Source organism: Rhododendron vialii, chromosome 2a (assembly GCF_030253575.1).
Source record: "Rhododendron vialii isolate Sample 1 chromosome 2a, ASM3025357v1".
Lineage (NCBI taxonomy): Eukaryota > Viridiplantae > Streptophyta > Magnoliopsida > Ericales > Ericaceae > Rhododendron > Rhododendron vialii.
In genome coordinates, this window is record NC_080558.1 from 16,071,002 (window position 1) to 16,091,139 (window position 20,138).

The 20,138-nt window shown below is 39.0% G+C and overlaps 1 protein-coding gene, 1 non-coding gene and 1 pseudogene across 2 annotated transcripts; 1 reads left to right on the top strand and 2 right to left on the bottom strand.

Annotated features, from left to right (window-relative positions):
* Positions 1-1,725: 1,725 nt before the first annotated feature.
* On the bottom strand, positions 1,726-1,798 carry TRNAG-CCC (transfer RNA glycine (anticodon CCC)). The gene has a single exon. It is a non-coding gene; the product is annotated as a tRNA-Gly (tRNA).
* Positions 1,799-5,474: 3,676 nt separating this feature from the next.
* On the bottom strand, positions 5,475-11,079 carry LOC131316594 (tyrosine--tRNA ligase 1, cytoplasmic-like). Its single transcript, XM_058346013.1, has 10 exons — positions 10,986-11,079; positions 10,717-10,872; positions 9,300-9,589; positions 9,123-9,219; positions 8,095-8,200; positions 7,917-7,999; positions 7,596-7,741; positions 7,261-7,366; positions 6,002-6,061; positions 5,475-5,790 (listed from the first exon to the last, which is right to left on the bottom strand). Exons 1-10 carry the CDS (start codon positions 11,061-11,063, stop codon positions 5,770-5,772), a joined length of 1,143 nt encoding a protein of 380 aa, XP_058201996.1. The 5' UTR covers positions 11,064-11,079; the 3' UTR covers positions 5,475-5,769.
* A 3,332-nt stretch (positions 11,080-14,411) lies between these two features.
* On the top strand, positions 14,412-19,682 carry LOC131317222 (coatomer subunit beta-1-like; annotated as a pseudogene).
* Positions 19,683-20,138: the final 456 nt, after the last annotated feature.

Sequence of the window (20,138 nt, forward strand, 5' to 3'; positions counted from 1 at the left end):
GAGCTTTTGTAGCTTATGGTGTTACCTTTAGTGACCCTGACATATTGTATCGATGGTGACGCTAGTATAATATGTCAGACCTTGTAGATGTTCAAGACGAATAGTTCACCGTGGAAGCTTTTGGAGCAGAGGAGCTTGCCAGAATGGAGGAGCAAGCGGAACAGTAGTTAGGAACCCTAGCTATCTCCCTTGTTGAGTAAATGTACCATTTACTTATGATGTATTTATGATGTAATAATGAGCCAGATTCGCTTTATTATGTAATAAATGCCTCATTAACGTACCCAAAATTCGGGGCGTTACATAAAATAATTTTTTTTATGGGTTTGTGAACTAAAATAGCTCAATCCGATATCAGTAAAATTAAGCTGCTTCAAAATTCGAAGGCTCTCCTACACCTATAACAATCTAACCCCCACGTGAGCAATGTCATCAAATAGGGCATCTAAGTAATTTCAATTTTCAAGGATCTTGAATTCGTCGAGGTGCGTGCAAACTGGTCTAGACATCTGGTTATTAAAAAAATCCGATTCTCTTTTTTCTTCTAATCTCCATATATAAGCGATTGAAAATTGACACAAATAAAGAAAATGGACAACCAAAATTGGACGGAGGGGCTCCAGAAAGAAAGCTGAAGAGTCATGGTTGGCTTTTAAATTTGCAAGAGATTAATCACACCATATTAAATTCCAAATATTGATGATTGGTTTATTCAGCGAAAGCTGGGTCTCTCTGGTGGTTAGCTGGTTAGTACGTATAAGTTTGATGATGCTCTATATTTCCAGAATTCGAGACTCAGAACATGTTACATATATCCAAAATTGTCTCGTTCGGTTCTTCCGCTGTCGTTCCAGAGAGGGAGTGTAAGCGCAGTGTGATTCCATTAGGTCAGTTGAGTACGGTGCTTTTGTGATTGAATTGAAGCCGTTGTACCCTGAGAGATAAACGTCGACAGAAACCTCCAGAACCCCCAATGAGGCACAAATTTGTCTTAAGGACACTGTGTGATACACAGGCCTCGATTTGCGATTAACTTTCGAAATTCAATTACTGTCTATTATTTTCCAATTACAGATTCTATCATGTTTTTCAGCATCTATCTTGCTATGTACTGATGTGATCCAAATGAATTCACTTTCTGTTTTCCTCCATTTTTCCCTACACTCATTGCCTTAATATTTTCGTTTGTTGATCATGACTTTATTTGTGTATATTTTGCGCAAGAAAACTTGACGGGTTGCTAAGAAGTTTGATTTGGATAAACAACTATCGGTTGTAATCTCAAACTATCGGATTCATGGGGAGCAATTTTTCCTAACTTGTGCATGGGTATAACCCAAGCACGAAATTAATTCTGTTCACCAACTGCATCGTTTTCTACTTTCACAAGGACCTATTTACATATTTCGGTTGGAGACGACGATCAAAGAAAAGGTTCGAGATTCAGCAGCTTTGGAATTTCAACAAGTGAAGGACGAGCCTCGTTTTTTCAATCAAATGAGTAGAGAAAGATTATTATATTACTCTTGGAGCACCGTCACGTGATGCTGTGCAATTCTTCCTTACCACATATTGGATTAGACCAAATAGTCGTCTTACCCTAAAATTCTTTACGTACCACTCACGTGAGTGTGGGTGTGTGTGGTACTAGAATTGTTGGACGCCTAAACCCGAACAGCTGAACCCGTTGCCAATACAACACGAGAAGGGGAAAAAAATAAAAAATTCGGTTGCCGGGACTTGAACCCGGGTCTCTCGGGTGGGAGCCAAGTATCCAAACCAACTAGACTACAACGGATTTGCAGACGGGGACTCTCTTTTATATTTTTGAAGGTGTAGCATATAGTGTTATGAAATATGAAATCCAAATTCTGGAACTTTCAGCTAGGGGTGGCAAATTGGACCTAAACCCATTAATCAACCAAGATCCATCCATTAGAAAATAGACCCAACCCAACTCATTTATTAATTGGGTTAGAATGGGTCTGACCCATCTAACCCATTTATTAAGTTAGAATGAATCTGACCCATCTAACCCATTTATTAATTGAGTCTTAATTGGGTCAACTTAAATGACCCAATAAATCATGAACATGACCCAGCTAATTTGAACCATTCTCGGTCAATTAGTCGATCTCCTATTAATGTGCGCTGACTTTCCTCGTCATCTGCTCCACTCTCTCTTTACTTCCCAATTCTCTCTCTCTCTCTCTCTCTCTCTCTCTCTCTCTCTCTCTCTCTCTCTCAGTACAGAACAAATCATTACTTGCTCTTCTGGTTTTCCAATTCTCTCTCTCTCTCTACTTTCCAGTTCTCTCTCTCTCTGGTTTTCTACAAATTGTTTTCCGTTTTTGGGCTCACTCGCTCTCTCTCTCTCTCAGTACAGAACAAATCATTACTTGCTCTTCTGGTTTTCCAATTCTCTCTCTCTCTCTACTTTCCAGTTCTCTCTCTCTCTGGTTTTCTACAAATTGTTTTCGTTTTTGGGTTATTTCATGGGTAATCGAAAGAAATTTATACAATCAAAGAAGTTTCCAAATTTTATACGAGTCCCAAATTTTTCTCTGTACCTGCACCTTGAAATATGTTTAGAGAGAGAAAATTATCTTATAAATGGAAAGCTGGTTTGTTCGTGGCTTATTTTTTTGTCCTTAATCAATTTTTTTCGCATTTATTTATTTTTAGTTAATTTTTTTTTGTAGATTATTGCTTCGTCATGACAGGAGGAATCTAAAAAGTAAAAAATTGGAAAAATATTTTTTCGTCAATTTTTTCGTCTTTATTCAAAAAAATATGAATTTCGATCATAATTTTTAACTTTTTAGATTTCTCTCGTAATGACAAAGCAATAATCCTAAAGAAATTGACAAAATAACAAATGCGAAAAATATTTGAAAAAAGACAAAAATAAGACAATTGGATACGCTGTGATTCGGTAATTAAGAGCGACCAATATGGTAATTAAGTGTACAAGGGTAATTTGGTCATTTTTTAGTAGAGGGATAGTACGGTAATTTTAATGTACATGGTATTTTAGTCCTTTAAATTTATGGGGGTAACATGGTTATTTTAGTGTACATATGTATTTTTAGTATATAGTATGTAATTGGGCTAATGGGCGGGTCGGGTTTGCTTTTAAATAAATGGGTTGGGTTGAGTATGGGTAATTAGACTCATAATTAATGGATCTAAATAAGTCAATGACCCATTAAAGACCCAACCCACTTGTAACTTACCTATTTTGGCCCAAACCCGCCTATTTGTCATCCCTACTTTCAGCTTGCCGTCAAATATTTGTCTTTGACTTAACTCTAGTTTCCAAAAACAAAGCCTGGTTTTTTTTTCCTTACTCTTATTCAATTTTTTTTTGGCATTTGTTGATTTCACATCAAACTTTTGGGGAATATTAGTTCATCTCAACGGAAGGAATCGAAAAACTAAAAAATTTATGACTTTTGCCCTCTCTTTTTTTTTTTTGAAAATATCTAACCTTTTTTTTTTTTAGCCAAAACGATAATATCAAGAAGAAACTTTATCCCTAAACAAGAGATTAAGAAACTAAATAGGAGGGTACTAGTTTAAAAACTACACCAAATCCCAACTTAACCTATCGCTCCAGGTAGACGGAATACTGTAGAAAACAACCAAAAACACCCACACATGGGTGATAGAAGCCCCACAAATAGGAAAAAATCCCACACATGGGACACCAAAGAAAGAAATAAGAAAAAAAGAAGAGAAAAATCGGTAACAGAACCAGGCGGAGTCCGCCATACCGAAGCAGACTTCATCCACCCACCTAGATCTCCCACTCCAACGGGAAGAAGACGCCTCCGGCGATCACGATCTGCAAAACACTACATCCAAAAGCTGTCAAACTGCACGGCAGAGGAGGGGCGGCGGATGATGGTTTGGAGAGGAGAGGAGAGGAGGAGGTTGGGGGTGAAGGGGGAAAGAGAGAAAACCTCCGAGATCTAGAATCAGGAGATGGAAAAATCCCACTAGGGGGAGAAATCCCTCCCCTCTCGTCACCCATTGGAGCATAAGACCCTGGGGGGAGGGGAGGGGAGGGGAGGGAGAGAGATGGATGGCGGCGGCTTCTTTAGGGTTGAAGATAGGATTCATAAAAGTGCTAAAAGTTGGGGAAGACGGTGGAGGTAAAGGGAATTTGAAGGAGAGAAGTTTAGTTGGGTTGAAGATAGGATTCATAATCAAATTTTGTACTTTTTTTTTTCCCTTTCCAAAGCTGATATACACCAGTTGGGTTAGAAGAGTTAGTAGGTTAGTTCATAGAGAGTTTCAGATGCTATCGATAGTGTTGAACCCCAAACACCCACGATGGGGCTCGAACTCTGATGTCCTGCAAGGGAGGATCAAGAAATACCATTGGGCTACAAGCCCTTTCACAATCAAATTTTGTACTTCATTCAGTACTTCCAGTTAGGTTAAGAAAGGACATTGGGAGGGTCTTGTTCACATTTTTCTTCTGCTGTTGCAAAACGATGGGTGGCTGCAAATATCATCAGTTTTGTCTGTCACTGGCAATAATGAGTTAAAAGTAGCAGATCCCAAAAGTTATACTCTCAGTTGCTCCCTTCTTTTCTCCTCCATTATTGGATATCTGCGAAGTTCTGTGAGACGCAAGTGGCCTTTTTGCTCTCTTCCATTGTTACCCAAGAAGTTCTAAATACTGCTACACTGGGGAGAGCAGAGCAGAGAGAGAGAGTGAAAATGTCGACAAACAGAAAGAGGAGCTCTTCTGAAGAAGAAGTAAAAACAGTGGTAGAAGAAGAAGAGGAGCAACACTTTTATTCAGATCAGCTCCACAACCTATTACCGGGCGAAATCCTCCGGCTGATCCTCTCCGAAATCTCCAACCCCAAAGCTCTAACGATTTTACTCTATGCCTTTTATTTAATCAGAATAATCAGCCCGAATCAGAATGTCCATCTTCAACGTTGCTCCAGATTACCCGTCAATAGTATTGACACTAGTAATCTGGACTCCATAGGAAATGAGGCATCACTCCAAGACATATAAGCACAGGCCACAGAGTAACAACCAAGACTTCAAAATAGAAAAAATCTACAAACACAACTTTAAAACACTGCGTCCGGAATCGTTCAATGCATGTGAACCCATGTGCATTGAACGACCCAGGACTCAGTTTTGTCCGGTTAGCATTGCTCTAAGTAGACCATAGCTTTGCTAGAACATTGTAAACCCCACGCTTCAGATTTGAAACAACGACACCGAATTCAAGGTTCGACGGCTGTCAGACCTCAAATTAGTTGGGAAGAAATCAAGTTAAACAGAAAGGACCAAAAAACACACTCTTGGGGATGAGAGTGAGATTTATATTTCGTGGAAAATGGAACTCAATCTCACGAAAGAATACCCAAACAAGTGAGGTTTTAGTTATGGTCTGTGAAATGTACCAATCTCATTGCGGAACCCAGATAGTTGAGGAGGGATTTGCTCAAAAGTAATACAGGCTCTCATTCTGAAAACCTTCAGTCAAACCACACCATTGTCAAATTCCGCAATGAATTATACAACATCGTACTCCCAAAGAACATATGAGTTCATCTAAATCGAATAAAGGGTACTCCATTAACGGGTTATCTAGTTAAGTTACACCATATGACCTAAATTGATGCAAATTGTAAGTAAAAGAAACAGTATCGTCACAAAGAAAAGAAACTTCTGATTAAGACCTGCAATAACGAAGCCTATAACATTATGTGTGCACACTCGATCGAGGTCGCATCATCTTGTAATATCGTAGCTCTGCAATAAAAAAATAAAAATAAAGCAAATAATCAGGTTAAAGAAATGAAAGCAAAACCACCGTAACAAATATATTTTTCCTTTACTTCTCTTTCTTTTTGAAGGAGCAGTTACTATGCCATATCTTTAATTTTGGAGGAAAACAATCTTGAACATAACAAAAGACAGATAAGGAAGAAATTTAGGATCTTAACAAGGCAAGAACTCATACCTTCACCCTTCTGAATAGTGCCTTCGCAGTAGGATCATTCTCGAAATGATCACGTACGGGCTGCAGAGAAAAATGAACTTATTATCCAGATAAATGAAAGAGAAAAAGTTCTTTCCGGTTGATCCGGACAACGGGGGCTGTCCGGACAGCCCTGTGTGGGCCCCCTTCGCGTGTTTTTTTGGGAAATCCGAACAGTGCATCTTGTTCATGGTCGTCCATCTTTTCGTGTAAAAACTCAACTTTTGACATATCTATCAATGTTCGGACAAGCTGATTTTTTGCGTAGATACATTATTTTGCGAGCCCTATAAGATGCACGGTTTGGATTTTCCAAAAAAAATGCGCAAAGGGGGCCCACACGGGTGCTGTCCGGAGAAGCCCCTTGTCCGGATCAACCGGACAGAACTTATTCTCTAAATGAAATTGGCAAAAGGCAGGCTCCATGGCCTAGATGGCCAGTATATTCAAATATGAACGCTTAATCAAAACCTATAGCAACAGTTAGGCTCTATTCCTCCAGACCAATCTAAGACCAACCACTGATCAATTTGACAAACAAGAACCACAATCAGCAGAGTTATCCAAAAAAGAACCACAATCAGCTGAGTCACCATGCATGATTAATGCAGTCCAAAAATATGAACTTAGGGCCCGTTTGTTCGGCAAAAATGCTACTGAAAGGCATAGGACTCGTAATTCCTTCGGACTAATTGGGATAGGATTAATAATAAATACTACACCCGTTCAGTTTTTGGTATTGAATATCGCACATTTTCTGGAAAGCCGTAAAACTTTTCACCAAACACCGGATAAGAGATCCTTAGATATATTGTCCAATCTTATGCTCATATCCGTCAAGCAAAAGAACTCTTATATCTAATGCAAGATTAATGCTGCTTATAGATGAGATTATGCGCTAATCCAATTTCTAGAGGACTACTTCCAACTATGGAACGATACGCAACAGTATAACGTTTTTTTTTATAAGTCGCAACATATAACAATACAACACAGGATGAAAAAAAGAGTGGAAAAAAAGGAAAAGAATCAAGCACAAACATTAAACAGCACACCAAAAAGGATTGGAAACATGATACTTCTATTTCTTTTAAGTTCAAGCTGGTGCATAGCTAGTAATGGACCAATGGTCTGCAGCACCAATATTTAAGAACTGGGAGTATACCTACACTAGAAACTTAGAAAGAAACCATCAACATCATGTAAACAGGAAAGTGCAGATTAAAGAAGAAGTACAAGACCTGCAATATCTTATTTATTGATTTTGATAGAGCAGGTTTTAGATCAGCAGGATGCAAGTTCCCACTTTCATAGTCCGCAACTAATTCTTCAAAACTCTTGAAGGTCCTGAATTCCAAACACAAACGCGCAAGAAGACAAGCTCATCAACGAATAAGAATTAGCGATTCCAAAGGAAATAGAATCGGAAGCACCAGACATATACATCAATCTAGAAATTTAGAAGAGCTGCAGCCTGCATGGCTTATGAAAGGTAAATCTGAGAAAGCACTACAGTGGGCTCAATTTTCAACATTCAGGCTCATGGCTACTACTAGAGGAGGAGGAGAAAACTCACTTTTCACCACCATTGTCAGCACTACGTTCAACTTTGAATTCATCAAACCATGGGAGGATAATGTATTTAATGTACTCCAAACAGGGGTTCCCTTGAACTACCATTGGAGGGCAGTACGCCTTCTTTATTTTCCGATTAACTTCTGCCTGCGGCAATAACATACTTTTATTAATTGAGCGAACACCAAAAACTAAGAAGTACGTCAAATTCTGAATGAGGCTTTAACGAACAGGGCACTTTGAAGCAGAATTTACTATATTACTAATTAGGCACAACAAAAACTGACTCCTTAAATTGTTTTGTTGTAGCACAAAACAATACCTCCTTGTCCTCCATAAAAATGGCAGAGTCTGTAACGCTTTTTGACATCTTCTCTTGCCCTTGCAGCAAACCAGGAAGCATGTCTGCATAAAACAGTAATCAAGAGAAGCTACCATATCACAATAAACAAATTAATATACACAAATGTGATGTCTGGATAATCAGAAAAGGGCCATACGGTGAGACAATATGATAGGCTTGTTTTTTCTCTTAATGTCATCACAGTACTCTCTAGCAAAAACATTCACTTTCCGCTGGTCCATGCCCATTTGACAGATATCAGCCTGTTCAGATTGAAAACATTGTTTACTGTCCCATTATATCATTAGGCACAATCAAAACGCAGATCAAAGCTACCTCTCCAAAGTAATCAATCAAACATGATCACCAATATGTACAGGTTAAACCGATAAAAAATATGCATGTATGGGCTAACCAACAGGTTACACAACCAATCACAACGATAGCTAGCAAAGAAATGGATAGAAAAGAAATGTATTTGATAGCATTGATAATCGGACTTTTTCTTAACAACAAAGAGGATGGGGCAATAATGCCACGATTTCAAGAAACGAAACCTCATCAAGGCAGATCTAGTTTTTATCCATTTGCAGGTTTCAAAACGTTAACAATTACCATCCGTGGTTTTTATTCCAATTTTTCTAATAATGTTGTTAGACACTTAAGTTGTTTCATGATTGTTGAAGATATAAATAATAAAGTTGCCCCTCTCTCTAACAGCTTAAGCTTTTAAATGAGTTGGTGGTTAACAATCTAATATGGTATCAAAGCAAGCAATGGATCCTGTGTTCAAACCTCACCGCCTACCTAATGTTAAAATATTTACACATGTTTAGCCCTCTTATGGAGGAGAGCCTGGCTACACGTGAGGGGGTGTGTTGAAGATATAAATAATAAAGTTGCCCCTCTCTAACAGCTTAAGCTTTTGGATGAGTTGGTGGTTAACAATCTAACAATGATTACTCTGTCACACACTCATGCAACCGCCACGGTATGCAGCATGATGGTTTTCCTCCATAGTCAGCAGAACTTAAATCAAACTTGACTTAGTAAGCTCACATAATTAATCAAATGATAGTATCAATTCATGACAACTTTAAACAGTGAAACATGACATAAGTCTTCGAGTCAGCACTCAGCAAGACCAATATAGATACACCCATGATTAGTAAGAAATAAAGGCACCTTAAGGAAAAAAATATCAGCACATTGCATGCATGGGTAGAGAATCTGGCCTCCCGTCAACTCATCCTGCTCACTGCGACCCATAATCTGGAGACACTTGCAAAGAGGATCTCAAGCTTAATGTACTAGACTAGATCGATAGTTACAAGGAAGTAATTCCTATAATAAATCTGGTACCTCATTATCCTATTAAGCTTGTTCCTTCTTGCGATATCCATTACAAGAGGCCAGTATTCATGTCCCCGAGAGTTAATTTCTTCCGAAGACCATAAAAATTCCACTTGATCTCCGTGGAGATTCAAACCCACAGCTTTCCAGATCTCAATCATGTACTTTCCAACAGTTTGAATTTTCTTCAAGTCACCCCCCATTTTGTTGTTCAACCGTGCAAACCAATCTGCAATCCATATTTTTACTTTGCAACCAGCAGAAGTCATCCTGTTCACACTAATTATCTTCATAACCCCCTGCTCACCAACAAAACAAAATGCATCCATCATATTTAAGAAGCAGCAAATCTACATGTACAAATTCTCCCAAACTTATTATCAAAGTTTTGAAAGCGACAGAGACAAAATATTCAACTTTCAACATATCCAGGGTTTGTGATCCCGTAATTTTTGAGTGTCACAAAAATAAAATAAAAAAAGTAATAAAAGATTAAGAGTGCGGGATATGCGTTAATTTGTATAAGATTCAACAAACTATTGGCCATACCTATAACTAGAAAAGTATACGATCCAGAATATTAACATCTGCATTTAGTCCACTGCATCTTCTCAAGTAATTACACACTATTAAAATAAAATAAAAAATGCGGAAAAAAATATCTATGCTCATCCTAAATACTAGTCAAGCATATCACTTTAAAGAAACCAGGGGATTACGATCCTCTAAAGTACACGAATATCATGGAGAGTTCCATTACACACACAAGTTGTGTCCCCCCTCTAATGACAAACAATATAATGGTCTAGGTGAATCGTAATTGGAAACTTTTTTATCTCAAAAATTCCCATCATCACACCAGTCAACGTGACATTATCTAAACCACTGTTTTTCCTATCATTTGAGACGGGAACACCCGGGTGTGAAAAAGACCTCTCCCAAACGTTCATACAATAATAGCTGAATTATGAAATGGTTAGCTACACAAGGCCCATACAGCAAGAACTGAACTTTAAAACTTGCAGCATAACTGGTAAATCAAAATTCCTCAAACAGCATTGAGGACAACTACAAAATGGTTAGCTACACAAGGACCATACAGCAAGAAATGAACTTTAAAAATTGCAGCATAACTGGTAAAATCAAAATTCTTCAAATAGGTAACAACATTGAGAACAATTACAAAACGGTTAACTGCACAAGGACAATGCAGCAAGAACTGAACTTTAAAAATTCCAGCATAACAGGCAAAATCAAAATTCTTCAAATAGGTAACAGCATAGAGGGCAACTATGAAACGGATAGCTACACAAGGACCATACAGCAAAAAAATGAACGTAAAAAACTGCAGCATAATTGGTACAATCAAAATTCTTCAAATGGGTAAACAACAAAAGGACAATTGACTACGTTGTCAATCGCAAACCTGGGCAATATGCATTCTACCGGAGGGTTCGAACCCATCGTAGCAAACGGGTTCGGGCTTCTTCGACAGCAGGTTTAGCAACTCATCCTCTTGGATGCACTCTTCCCCAACACTCCGCACAATCCTGAACTTCTCCTCCACACTCATCCCCCTGTTAAGACAAATTTACCAATCCAACACGTACAATTATACGCACCCGTAAACACATACACAAGTACACACAGACATGAACATGAACATGTATAAGAAGGTGTTTTAGGAGCTTGCTGGGATGTGGAATCGGAGGAAGGGGCTTGATCTGGAGAGGAGATAGAGAGCGTTTCCATGTTATCCGTCGGAGACTCCATGCAAGGCGTGTGCTCGAATTAGAAGTGAAATTTTGTTCGCCCTTCTTAAAATCTTCCTTAAAAGTAAGAGGGTGTGGGTGAACTACCCTCTTTCTCGTTGGTTAAAATTAAAATGCCGTGAATCCCATCACAAAGTTAATACACTTCACTTTGTGGTGAATTAGGGTTTGATGGAAGAAGCCTCTGTGTTAGAACTGGAGGCTCGAATTAGGGTTTGGGCCGGAGAAGGCTGCGCATGTGTGAGGTTTATTTTTAGGGAAAATTACGGCCCGTCATGCGTTTTGATAATTAATATCCGTTAAGGACAAATTAAAAATATTTATTAATGCTAAAAATATTCTTAGGGGTATTAAATATCAAAACACGTCATTGACCGCATTTTTCTGTATTTTTATTTATTTCTATTGCTTTATACCATCCGTATAAATATTTGTTTTATGTAAATGAATTTTGCACTCGAATGTTTTATTTTTGTTCAAAAGCGTGAAGAGAAAAATATGCTTTCTTTCGCTTAAAAGTTTCTACCATTTTTACACTATTGTCATTTGCTTTCTAAATTAAACTCTAAGAATCTGTTTGATGAGAAAATAAAAATAAAAAAATACAATGAAAGTGACAATGATAAAAGTGAAATATCGAGAATTGCTTTTAACTTCTAAGCCATTTTATCTTTTCCATTAGTATCTCCTAGATCGCAAAAATAAATTAGACCATCAAAATGAATTGTATCATCCAATGAATTCCGAATCAAGGCACAATGGATATATATTTTGGGACTGTCTAATCTCATTAGTGAAAGAAAAAATAATTCGCATTTCTTAAAGTAGCGCTCCGAAAAAATTCTTGTCGCTGCATATTGGTGTGGAATCCATGTCAAATATACCAACGTTACAAATTGCAACATCATGCTTCGGCCTTCATTCCATGACCTATGAAATAAAAAATTTAAATTCAAAGAACATACCCGTTGGTGATGAAGATGCCATCATCTTAAGGGAAAATGACTGCCCATGACGTGTTTTGATAATTAATACCCACTAAGGACAAGCTAAAAATATTTGTTAATGCTAAAAATATCCTTAGCGGGTATTAATTATCAAAACATATCTTTAGCCGTCATTTTTCCTCATCTTAAGTGTTAATGTAAAACTGTCAAAAAAAAAAGTGTTAATGTAAAAATTTAAATTCAAAAGACAACTAGTAGTCTGGACCAGGCCCGATCCAAATCCATGACAGCACATGGGGTTTGGCCATAGGAACTCTTATAATCAATTGGGCCTTAGCTTAGCTGTAGTAGGAAAGATCGTCACTCCCGCAATGTGGGGATATTAATCACATGAGTTTCCAGAATATTTTCTTAAAAAATAAGTACTTATTTCACATTTTCAAACTCAAAAATAATGTAAATGAAAAATAATTTTTCAATTTTTTTGCACCGTATAAAAGATCTCGATGAGATCTATCAAATAAGATCCATATTGATAGAAAAATTATTTTCGTAAACACATTATTTTTTAGCTCGAAATTGCCTTCTTAAAAAATAAGTATTTAGTAGCTTGAAACGTGTTTCAAAGACGTTTTTTCGTACGCGTTCTCGCTCACATGCCCGCACCAGAATTATGTGACTCAGGGGAACCATATGTGTGCAATGCAGCTAGCCCATGTGAGATATCCATGTGGAGTACTCTTTGTTTTTCCTTGGACCACTAATAGAGGCAATGCCCGAATAATTTCTCGTCATTACGAAGTCTATGCATCACCATTATAAGCACTCAAAAGTGTTACACACGAGGAATTTTTGATAAGCACTTGTCTTTGTTAGATGATTCAGATCCCCCAACATAAATACTTCACATTCATACTGGTAATTCAGATTAATGGTCCTTGGAAAATGTCTTCTTCCATATTATCTGTTGACATCTCTCTACCACGGAATATTTTTCTTTGGGGCCAAATTAAGTGAAGCTTATTTTCATCTTTTCTGCGCTCTAGTTAGTTTTACTGTAAAACTTTTACGTTACGGTTTTTTCACTTTCTAATTTGTGTTGAGAAATCCGAACGTAAATGATATTACGCCGATCCCTATACGGTAGCTGTTGTGCACAAAAGCCGTTGCTGTGCATCAAGATGTTGTCCATCTCAAGTCTGGTCGAGTAGGTATGCCACTGGGAAAAACCAAGTTGATTGTACAGTGACGGTCATATGTTTGATATATAATTATCTCATAAATTTTTCAATTCTTTAAGAGAAATATGATTGGCTTGTCTGGCTACTGTTATCGATCAACTTAGACAATTTCATCTAAATACAGGATCTCGATAGATATGCAAGACTTGAGATGGGCCCCATTTTGTAGAATTTCAACAGGTCTACCTATACAATTTTTTTTACAACTCGATATTTGACCCAACAGACCAACTAATTTGGGGGGTTTGCTCTCACCCTCCACTATCGGGGTCCTGAGGAAAGGTGGAGGGAAACTCTACAAGAACTGGCCCAATACAAAAATTGATAGCACGCAAGTAGGAGTCGAATTCAGACAAAGTAATAATAGTACGATGGTGAGAATCCAATTCGGGATCAAAAATTTCTTGAAGCTCGTGATTACCAAGTAACTACCACCAGTGTACCAATTATGGTTTACTCATGGAGTTGGGATTTTTGAACTTGAACTAGAGTTTCGCTAGGATAGTGACTAGATGGGAAAATGAAGCAAAACGAGGCTTTCTCCCAGCGGCTTGGGAGGTGGGCCTCAGTACTCAGGTAAAGGTTTCTGGTTCGAGTAGATAGAGTTGCGATCACCGATCGGCTTGCGTTGTAATCCAAATAGTAACCACTAACGCTACATATGGACAGAATTACCACTAGTAACCAATAACGCTACATATGGACAGGGAAAAAAAAAAAAAGGAGATGAATATTGATTCCAATTTCCAAGCCATGCCTAATTGCCTATCATATATTTTTCCCAACTTCCACAACCTTCCTATTGAATTGGAGACATCGTTTTCGTCACTATTTCCCATACTCTGAAAACGTTTTGGTCCCTAATTGTGTGGACTTCACTTCCCATAGAGTGCAGGAAGATATTAATCACCAGTTGAAATCAATTCAGCAACCCTTTGCTAGCTAGCTCCTACCAACTTAACTACCTACTACTGCCAGTTTACCTACTACTTTATCGTATGAAGGGAGAACCCTAGTGTATCCACCAGCTAGTCATTTTTTCTTTACGTAGGCTAGCTTTTCAGCCGTGGGTGCATGGTGGTTTTAGGGCGGCGATGAAGGAGGCGACTAGGGCGGGTTTGGCGACGGTGGGGTGGTGGGGGTTTTTTGGCCGTTTAGGCCATGGGTTTTGGGCAGCGAATATGGAGGCGACGAGGTGATTTTGCGCAGTGTTTAGTGAGGAGACGAGGTGGGTTTCGGGCAGCGATTAGGGAAGAGACGCAGTGGGTTTTGCACGGCATTGAGGAGGCGGGTTTGGCCTGTTTTGGGCTTTGGGAGGTGGTTTTGAGCATAGGTTTTTTGGGCACGATTTTGGGCCGAGGGAGGTTGGTTTCGGGCAGCTTTTTGGGGCATGAGCAATTGAGCAGCGGAGAGGTGATAGGGTATGTCTGGTGAGGTCGTCAGAAGAAGAAGGTGGCTCTTTGGCCACTACCGGTTTCTTTGGTTCGTCAGCAAAGGTATTCAACGTCATCGCACAAAGCTTGGAATTTCCTTTTTTTGTTGGCATCTTGTCAACAATTTTTTTTCCCGGATCTAACGTCTTGCATCATGCTGTAGGTGTTTTTTCCTTTTTGCTTTCCACTCGTTAACAAATGGACGGCAATTGACACCGGGTGCCCAATTTCATAACGGATGGATAGTTCAGGTGTTAAAATGAAATATCTAAGAGTTTAGATATTTATGACACATTGGGGTATTAAGTTATTTTTTTTGAAATTTTTCCGTTATTGCACAATCCAACCTCATCCGGAAGTCCATACTATACCCAGCAGAACTGCTTTGGACCACAATCGTCCCATCCCATTGACTTCAAGCCCATAATCAAGAGAAAGTATGAGAAAGTATGAGATAGTATGCTCTTATTACTCTCACAACCGTATCTTTGTGTGTGATCTATGTGCCAATGTAATAGTATGACAAATTAACAATGACTTTTAAATATAGGGAAAATGACGGTTCAAAACGTGTTTTGATAATTAATACCCGCCTTAGATATGCTGAAAACATTTGTTAATGCTGAAAATGTCATTGGCGGGTATTAACTATCAAAACACGTCATTGACCGTCATTTTCCCTTAAATATATGCCATCTAAAAAATGATAGACTTTTATTGAAATGGCAAGTTGCAAATAATTTTATTTCATTAGAGAACGAACCTAGGGGTTCAAAACATGCTAATACTCTGGCTATTTATTTTTCTCGCGAAGAAAGTAAAACATGTCCTCTCTGTTTTGCCAAAGACGTTAATGAGCGTTTTTTGAGCAACACTCCACATCATTCATTATGCGACACGTGTCACCTCGGCTCTTAAAATCTGACACAAAAGCTACGGATTCTATAGTTCCTACCAATCAGGACACACTTGCAAGGCCATATGGCCTTACTCCTCCGGGGAATGCTAGGTATAAAGAAAATTTACCCCGAAAGTACTTCGAAAACAGCAATCAATGGTTGAGAATCACTTTGATGATTGTATCGCACACATCAAAGTGAATCTCAACCATTAGTTGATCTTTTCGGGGTAGTTTCGGGGTAAATTTTTTTTGTCCATAGCATTTCTGTACTCCTCCGGACTGTGCTAGGGACAAAGAAAATGGACAAAGAAAAGGCCCTTAAAGTGTACATAAACGGCTCAGATTCACACCCTTAAAGTGTACATAAACGGCTCAGATTCATTCCGTGTGAATCTGAGTTGTTCATGTACTCTTTAAGGGTCTTTTTTTTACTTATTTTCTTTGCACTTAACATTTCTCTACTCCTCCAGGGTATTTCATAATGTCTCCTTTGAAAAGGGGCCAGAATCATGCTAAGCAAGAGTGAGTATATTGGTATATTTTTCATACGCACCTTACTTTCTAAAATATCAGCCCATTACGAAAACATGCATAATTTTCTATATGCTTATTAAAATTTCTTTGAACCAAATCTAGGATCTCAATTATTATTAATTTGTATTAATTGGTGCAAATTTTTTAAAATTATGCATGAAAATACTTTATTTTTATTCAAAAATCACATGTCTTTTCATGGTAGACTAACATTGTGAAGGAGAGGGAATAATTCGTGTTAATATCAGTTGAAGGAGATTGGTACTAATAAGGGTATGTGAGATTAATTAGAATCTACAATGAGGAGGAATGAGAAGTGAAGTTGGTAGCTAATTTGCTCTAAAGTAAAGGTAAGGATAGATAATAACATGTTTTTTTACTCCGATCTCAAGCGCCCTGCCAAGATTGGGGAAGCTGCCAAGCGCTCTGCCAAGTGGGCGGAAGGGAGCCGTTTTGACCATGCAAAGGCGGACTTCGGGGCTACCTGCTGGCTTTTAGTCCTTGTTTGGTACACATGTTTTTTATTTTTATTTTTTGGGCCCATTACGAGTTCTACAAAGATGATTCAAATCTTGAGTTCTTCTCAAAATATATTTTTTATAAGTTTCTAAACTAAACTAACTAGCTCAATCCGACATCGGTAAGGCTGTTTTAGAATTCGAAGGACATCCTACACCTAAGAAATCAAAGATTCTCTTGTTCCTATATAATTTTCATGTATGTGAATACAAATCTATCTTTGTTTTTGTTTTTCTCCGCAACCAATCTTATCATTTACGCTCAATATCTTCTGAAACCTTTCTAGGACGAATCTCTTAACAATCTAACCCCAACGAGAGGAAAGCCATCAAACAGGGCATCTAAGTAATTTCAATTTTCAGGGATCCTGAATTAGTCGAGGTGCGCTCGAGCTGGTCTAGACATCCGGTTATTAAAAAAAATTCGATTCTCTTTTTTTATTCTGATCTCCATACCCTAATTAGAAGAGTGACAAGAGATTTTTTTTCCATTTTTGTGACTTGTGAGTTAAGTTTTGTTTCACCAAAACATAGATACAAGATCAACCAAGCAATACGGAGAGGACCACCCCTCCTAGTAATACAAAAGCAACTCCATGAACACCCCCAGTTGTTCATCACCATTGTCCGGAACGTTGCTCCCTCCGAAGATCGCACGATTCAGAGGCATTTGCTTCTGTATTTCGAGATCATCGAAAAAACCGACTTGAGAGGGAAGGCGCTACGCGAAATGATCTTGATTTGTCAAAACTTGTTGAACAATCTGAATCACCCAAATGAGTACGTCAGGGGCATCACGCTCCGGTTTCTTTGTAGGTTGGAAGAAACCGAAGTTATCGAGCCCTTGATCCCCGCGGTTTTGTTGAATTTAGAGCATGGCCACCCCTTTGTTCGGAGGAATGCAGTTCTTGCAGTGATGTCAATTTACAAGCTTCCCCGAGAGAAACGGTTACTGGATAATGCCCCCGATTTGATTGAGAAGTTCATCGCAACGGAAAAAGATCCGTCGGCCAAACGGAATGCGTTCCTGTCGAACAGTTCCTCATGCTCTCCAATTCTGCCCAAGAAAGGACAGTCGATTTCCTATTCAACCACATTGACAGAATCAACGATTGGGGCGAACAACTTCCGATGGTGTCGTTGGAGTTGATCCGTGAGGTTTGCAGAGCGAACAAGGGTGAGAAGGGGAAGTACACAGAGATCATCATATCATTGCTCAGTGCCCCATCAGCTGCTGTAGTTTACGAATGTGCCGGGACCCTTGTTTCGCTCTCCTCGGCTCCTACTGCAATCAGAGCTGCTGCGAGTACTTACTGCCAGCTCCTGCTCTCACAAAGCGACAACGTTGTTAAGCTTATTGTGCTTGACCGGCTGAATGAGCTTAAATCTTCACATAGGGAAATTATGGTTGAGATGATAATGGTTGTTCCAAGGGCACTTTCAAGCCCAAATCTTGACATCTGTAGGAAAAGTATTGACATTGCTCTGGAGTTGATAACTCCAAGGAATTTCGATGAAGTTGTTTCTTCTGCTCAAGAAGGAAGTCATGAAGAGTCGGGGTAGAGAGCTTTAGAAAAATGGGGAGTATAGGAAATGCTTGTTCGAACCATTCATTCCTGTGCAATCAAATTTCCAGAGGTGGCGAGCACTGTTGCGATGGATTTCCTGGGAGACAGCAATGTTGCTTCGGCTATTGAAGTGGTTGTCTTTGTGCGGGAGATAATTGAAACTAACCCGAAATTGAGAACATCTATTGTAACTAGGATTTTGGACACTTTCTATCAAATCCGGGCTGCACGTGGGTGTTCTTGTGCTCTTTGGATCATTGGCGAGTACTGTCTTTCTCTTGCTGATGTTGAGAGTGGAATTGCAACCATTAAGCAGTGCCTCGGGGAGCTCCCCTTTTACACCCCTACAGAGGAAGGGGAGAGTCAAGATACTTCAAGTACTTAACCAGCAGGCAAACTCCATGACAGTATCGTCTAGAAGGCCTGCAATTCTTGCGGATGGGACGTATGCTACCTAGAGTGCTGCCTCGGAAACTGCCATGTCACCTCCAATGCTTGCACAAGGATCATTGGCATCTGTTGGAAACTTGAGACCATTGATTGTTGCCGGTGATTTTTCCCATTGGTGCAGTTGTGGCATGTACACTGGCAAAACTTGTTATGAGATTGGAAGAGGTTCAGCCTTCTAAAGTTGAAGTGACCAAAGCCAGTACCCATGCCTTGTTGATTATGACCTCTATGCTACAGCTGATTTCTTCCACACCCAATTGACAATGATTCTTATGATAGGATTGTCCTATGCATCAGGTTGCTTTGCAATACCGGTGATGATGTAGGGAAGATATGGTTGCAATCTTGCCGACTGAGTTTTGGAAAAATGCTTGCTGATAAGCAGTTCCGTGGACCGTGAAGCAGAGGGGATTAAAGCAAAGGCTCAGATAACTCATGCCCTGCTAGCCTGATGACCTTATTGACTTCTACCACTTGAAGAGCAGGAAGGGTATGAGCCAGCTTGAGTTGGAAGACGAGGTGCACGATGACTTAAAGCGTGGTACTGAAGAGTTCATGAAAGATGGTGATGATGCAAATAAACTTAATCGCATTCTTCAACTCACAGGATTCAGTGATCCTGTTCATGGCGAAGCATATGTGACAGTTCATCATTTCGACATTGTCCTCTCATCAACTGCACCAAGGAGACCCTCCAAAGTCTGTTCTTGGAGTTGGCAACCATGGGCGACCTCAAACTTGTGGAACGTACGCAAAACTACACACTAGCACCATATTGTTACCAGTCTTCTGTTTACATTTTTGCTTTCGGACAAAAGGGATTGGGATGCTACTTACCTACTATAGTATGTATCACCAAAAGATGTCTTACTTTTGTTCTTCAAATTGCAATTTTTTGCCCTTCAAACCAAAAGAAAAAGCCAAAGCAACACACAACACCTGCAAAACTGCAGAAAACAGGAAAAACAAAACCAAAGCAACAAGGAGCCAACACCTGCCACAGACTAGCATATCAACCAAATTTCTGAACTAATTTGGTTCTTACCTCCATTATTGGAGATGTCCTAACGACAACAGCACCTAGCTACCATTCCTTTTAATCCAATGTTTATGTAAATGACTAGCTCGATGATCCCGACTGAATAGTTGGATCAAATAGTTGGACCTAGGGCGAGCCCATTTATGTTCGCAGCCGTAAATCCAAAAGTGCGTATCAATGGTTGTGACACGTCAGGCTATCAATATCTGAGACTTTACAAGATTTCAGCAATACGATTCTACTAATACGTAACAATGAGATAATGGCATGCTCTACGCTAGACTATCTCTATATATGTGATCCATTTATCAAATTAAGGCGAAAAAAACTCCAACCCGCCTTCTTTGTACATTAGATTTGAAAATTATGGGGGATCGAGAATCACATACACTGACAACAAATTTTAACGTGTTTTGACCGGAATGCGTACTCTATGAAGTGTAAT

Excerpts from the sequence above, each read along its gene's own strand:
- LOC131316594 (XM_058346013.1), bottom strand. The coding sequence starts at position 11,063 with ATGGAGTCTCCGACGGATAACATGGAAACGCTCTCTATCTCCTCTCCA. Across the intron at positions 10,873-10,985 it reads CTTCCTCCGATTCCACATCC|AACAGGGGGATGAGTGTGGA; the intron begins CAGCAAGCTCCT and ends TAAATTTGTCTT. Across the intron at positions 7,742-7,916 it reads TTTTTATGGAGGACAAGGAG|GCAGAAGTTAATCGGAAAAT; the intron begins GTATTGTTTTGT and ends TTATTGCCGCAG.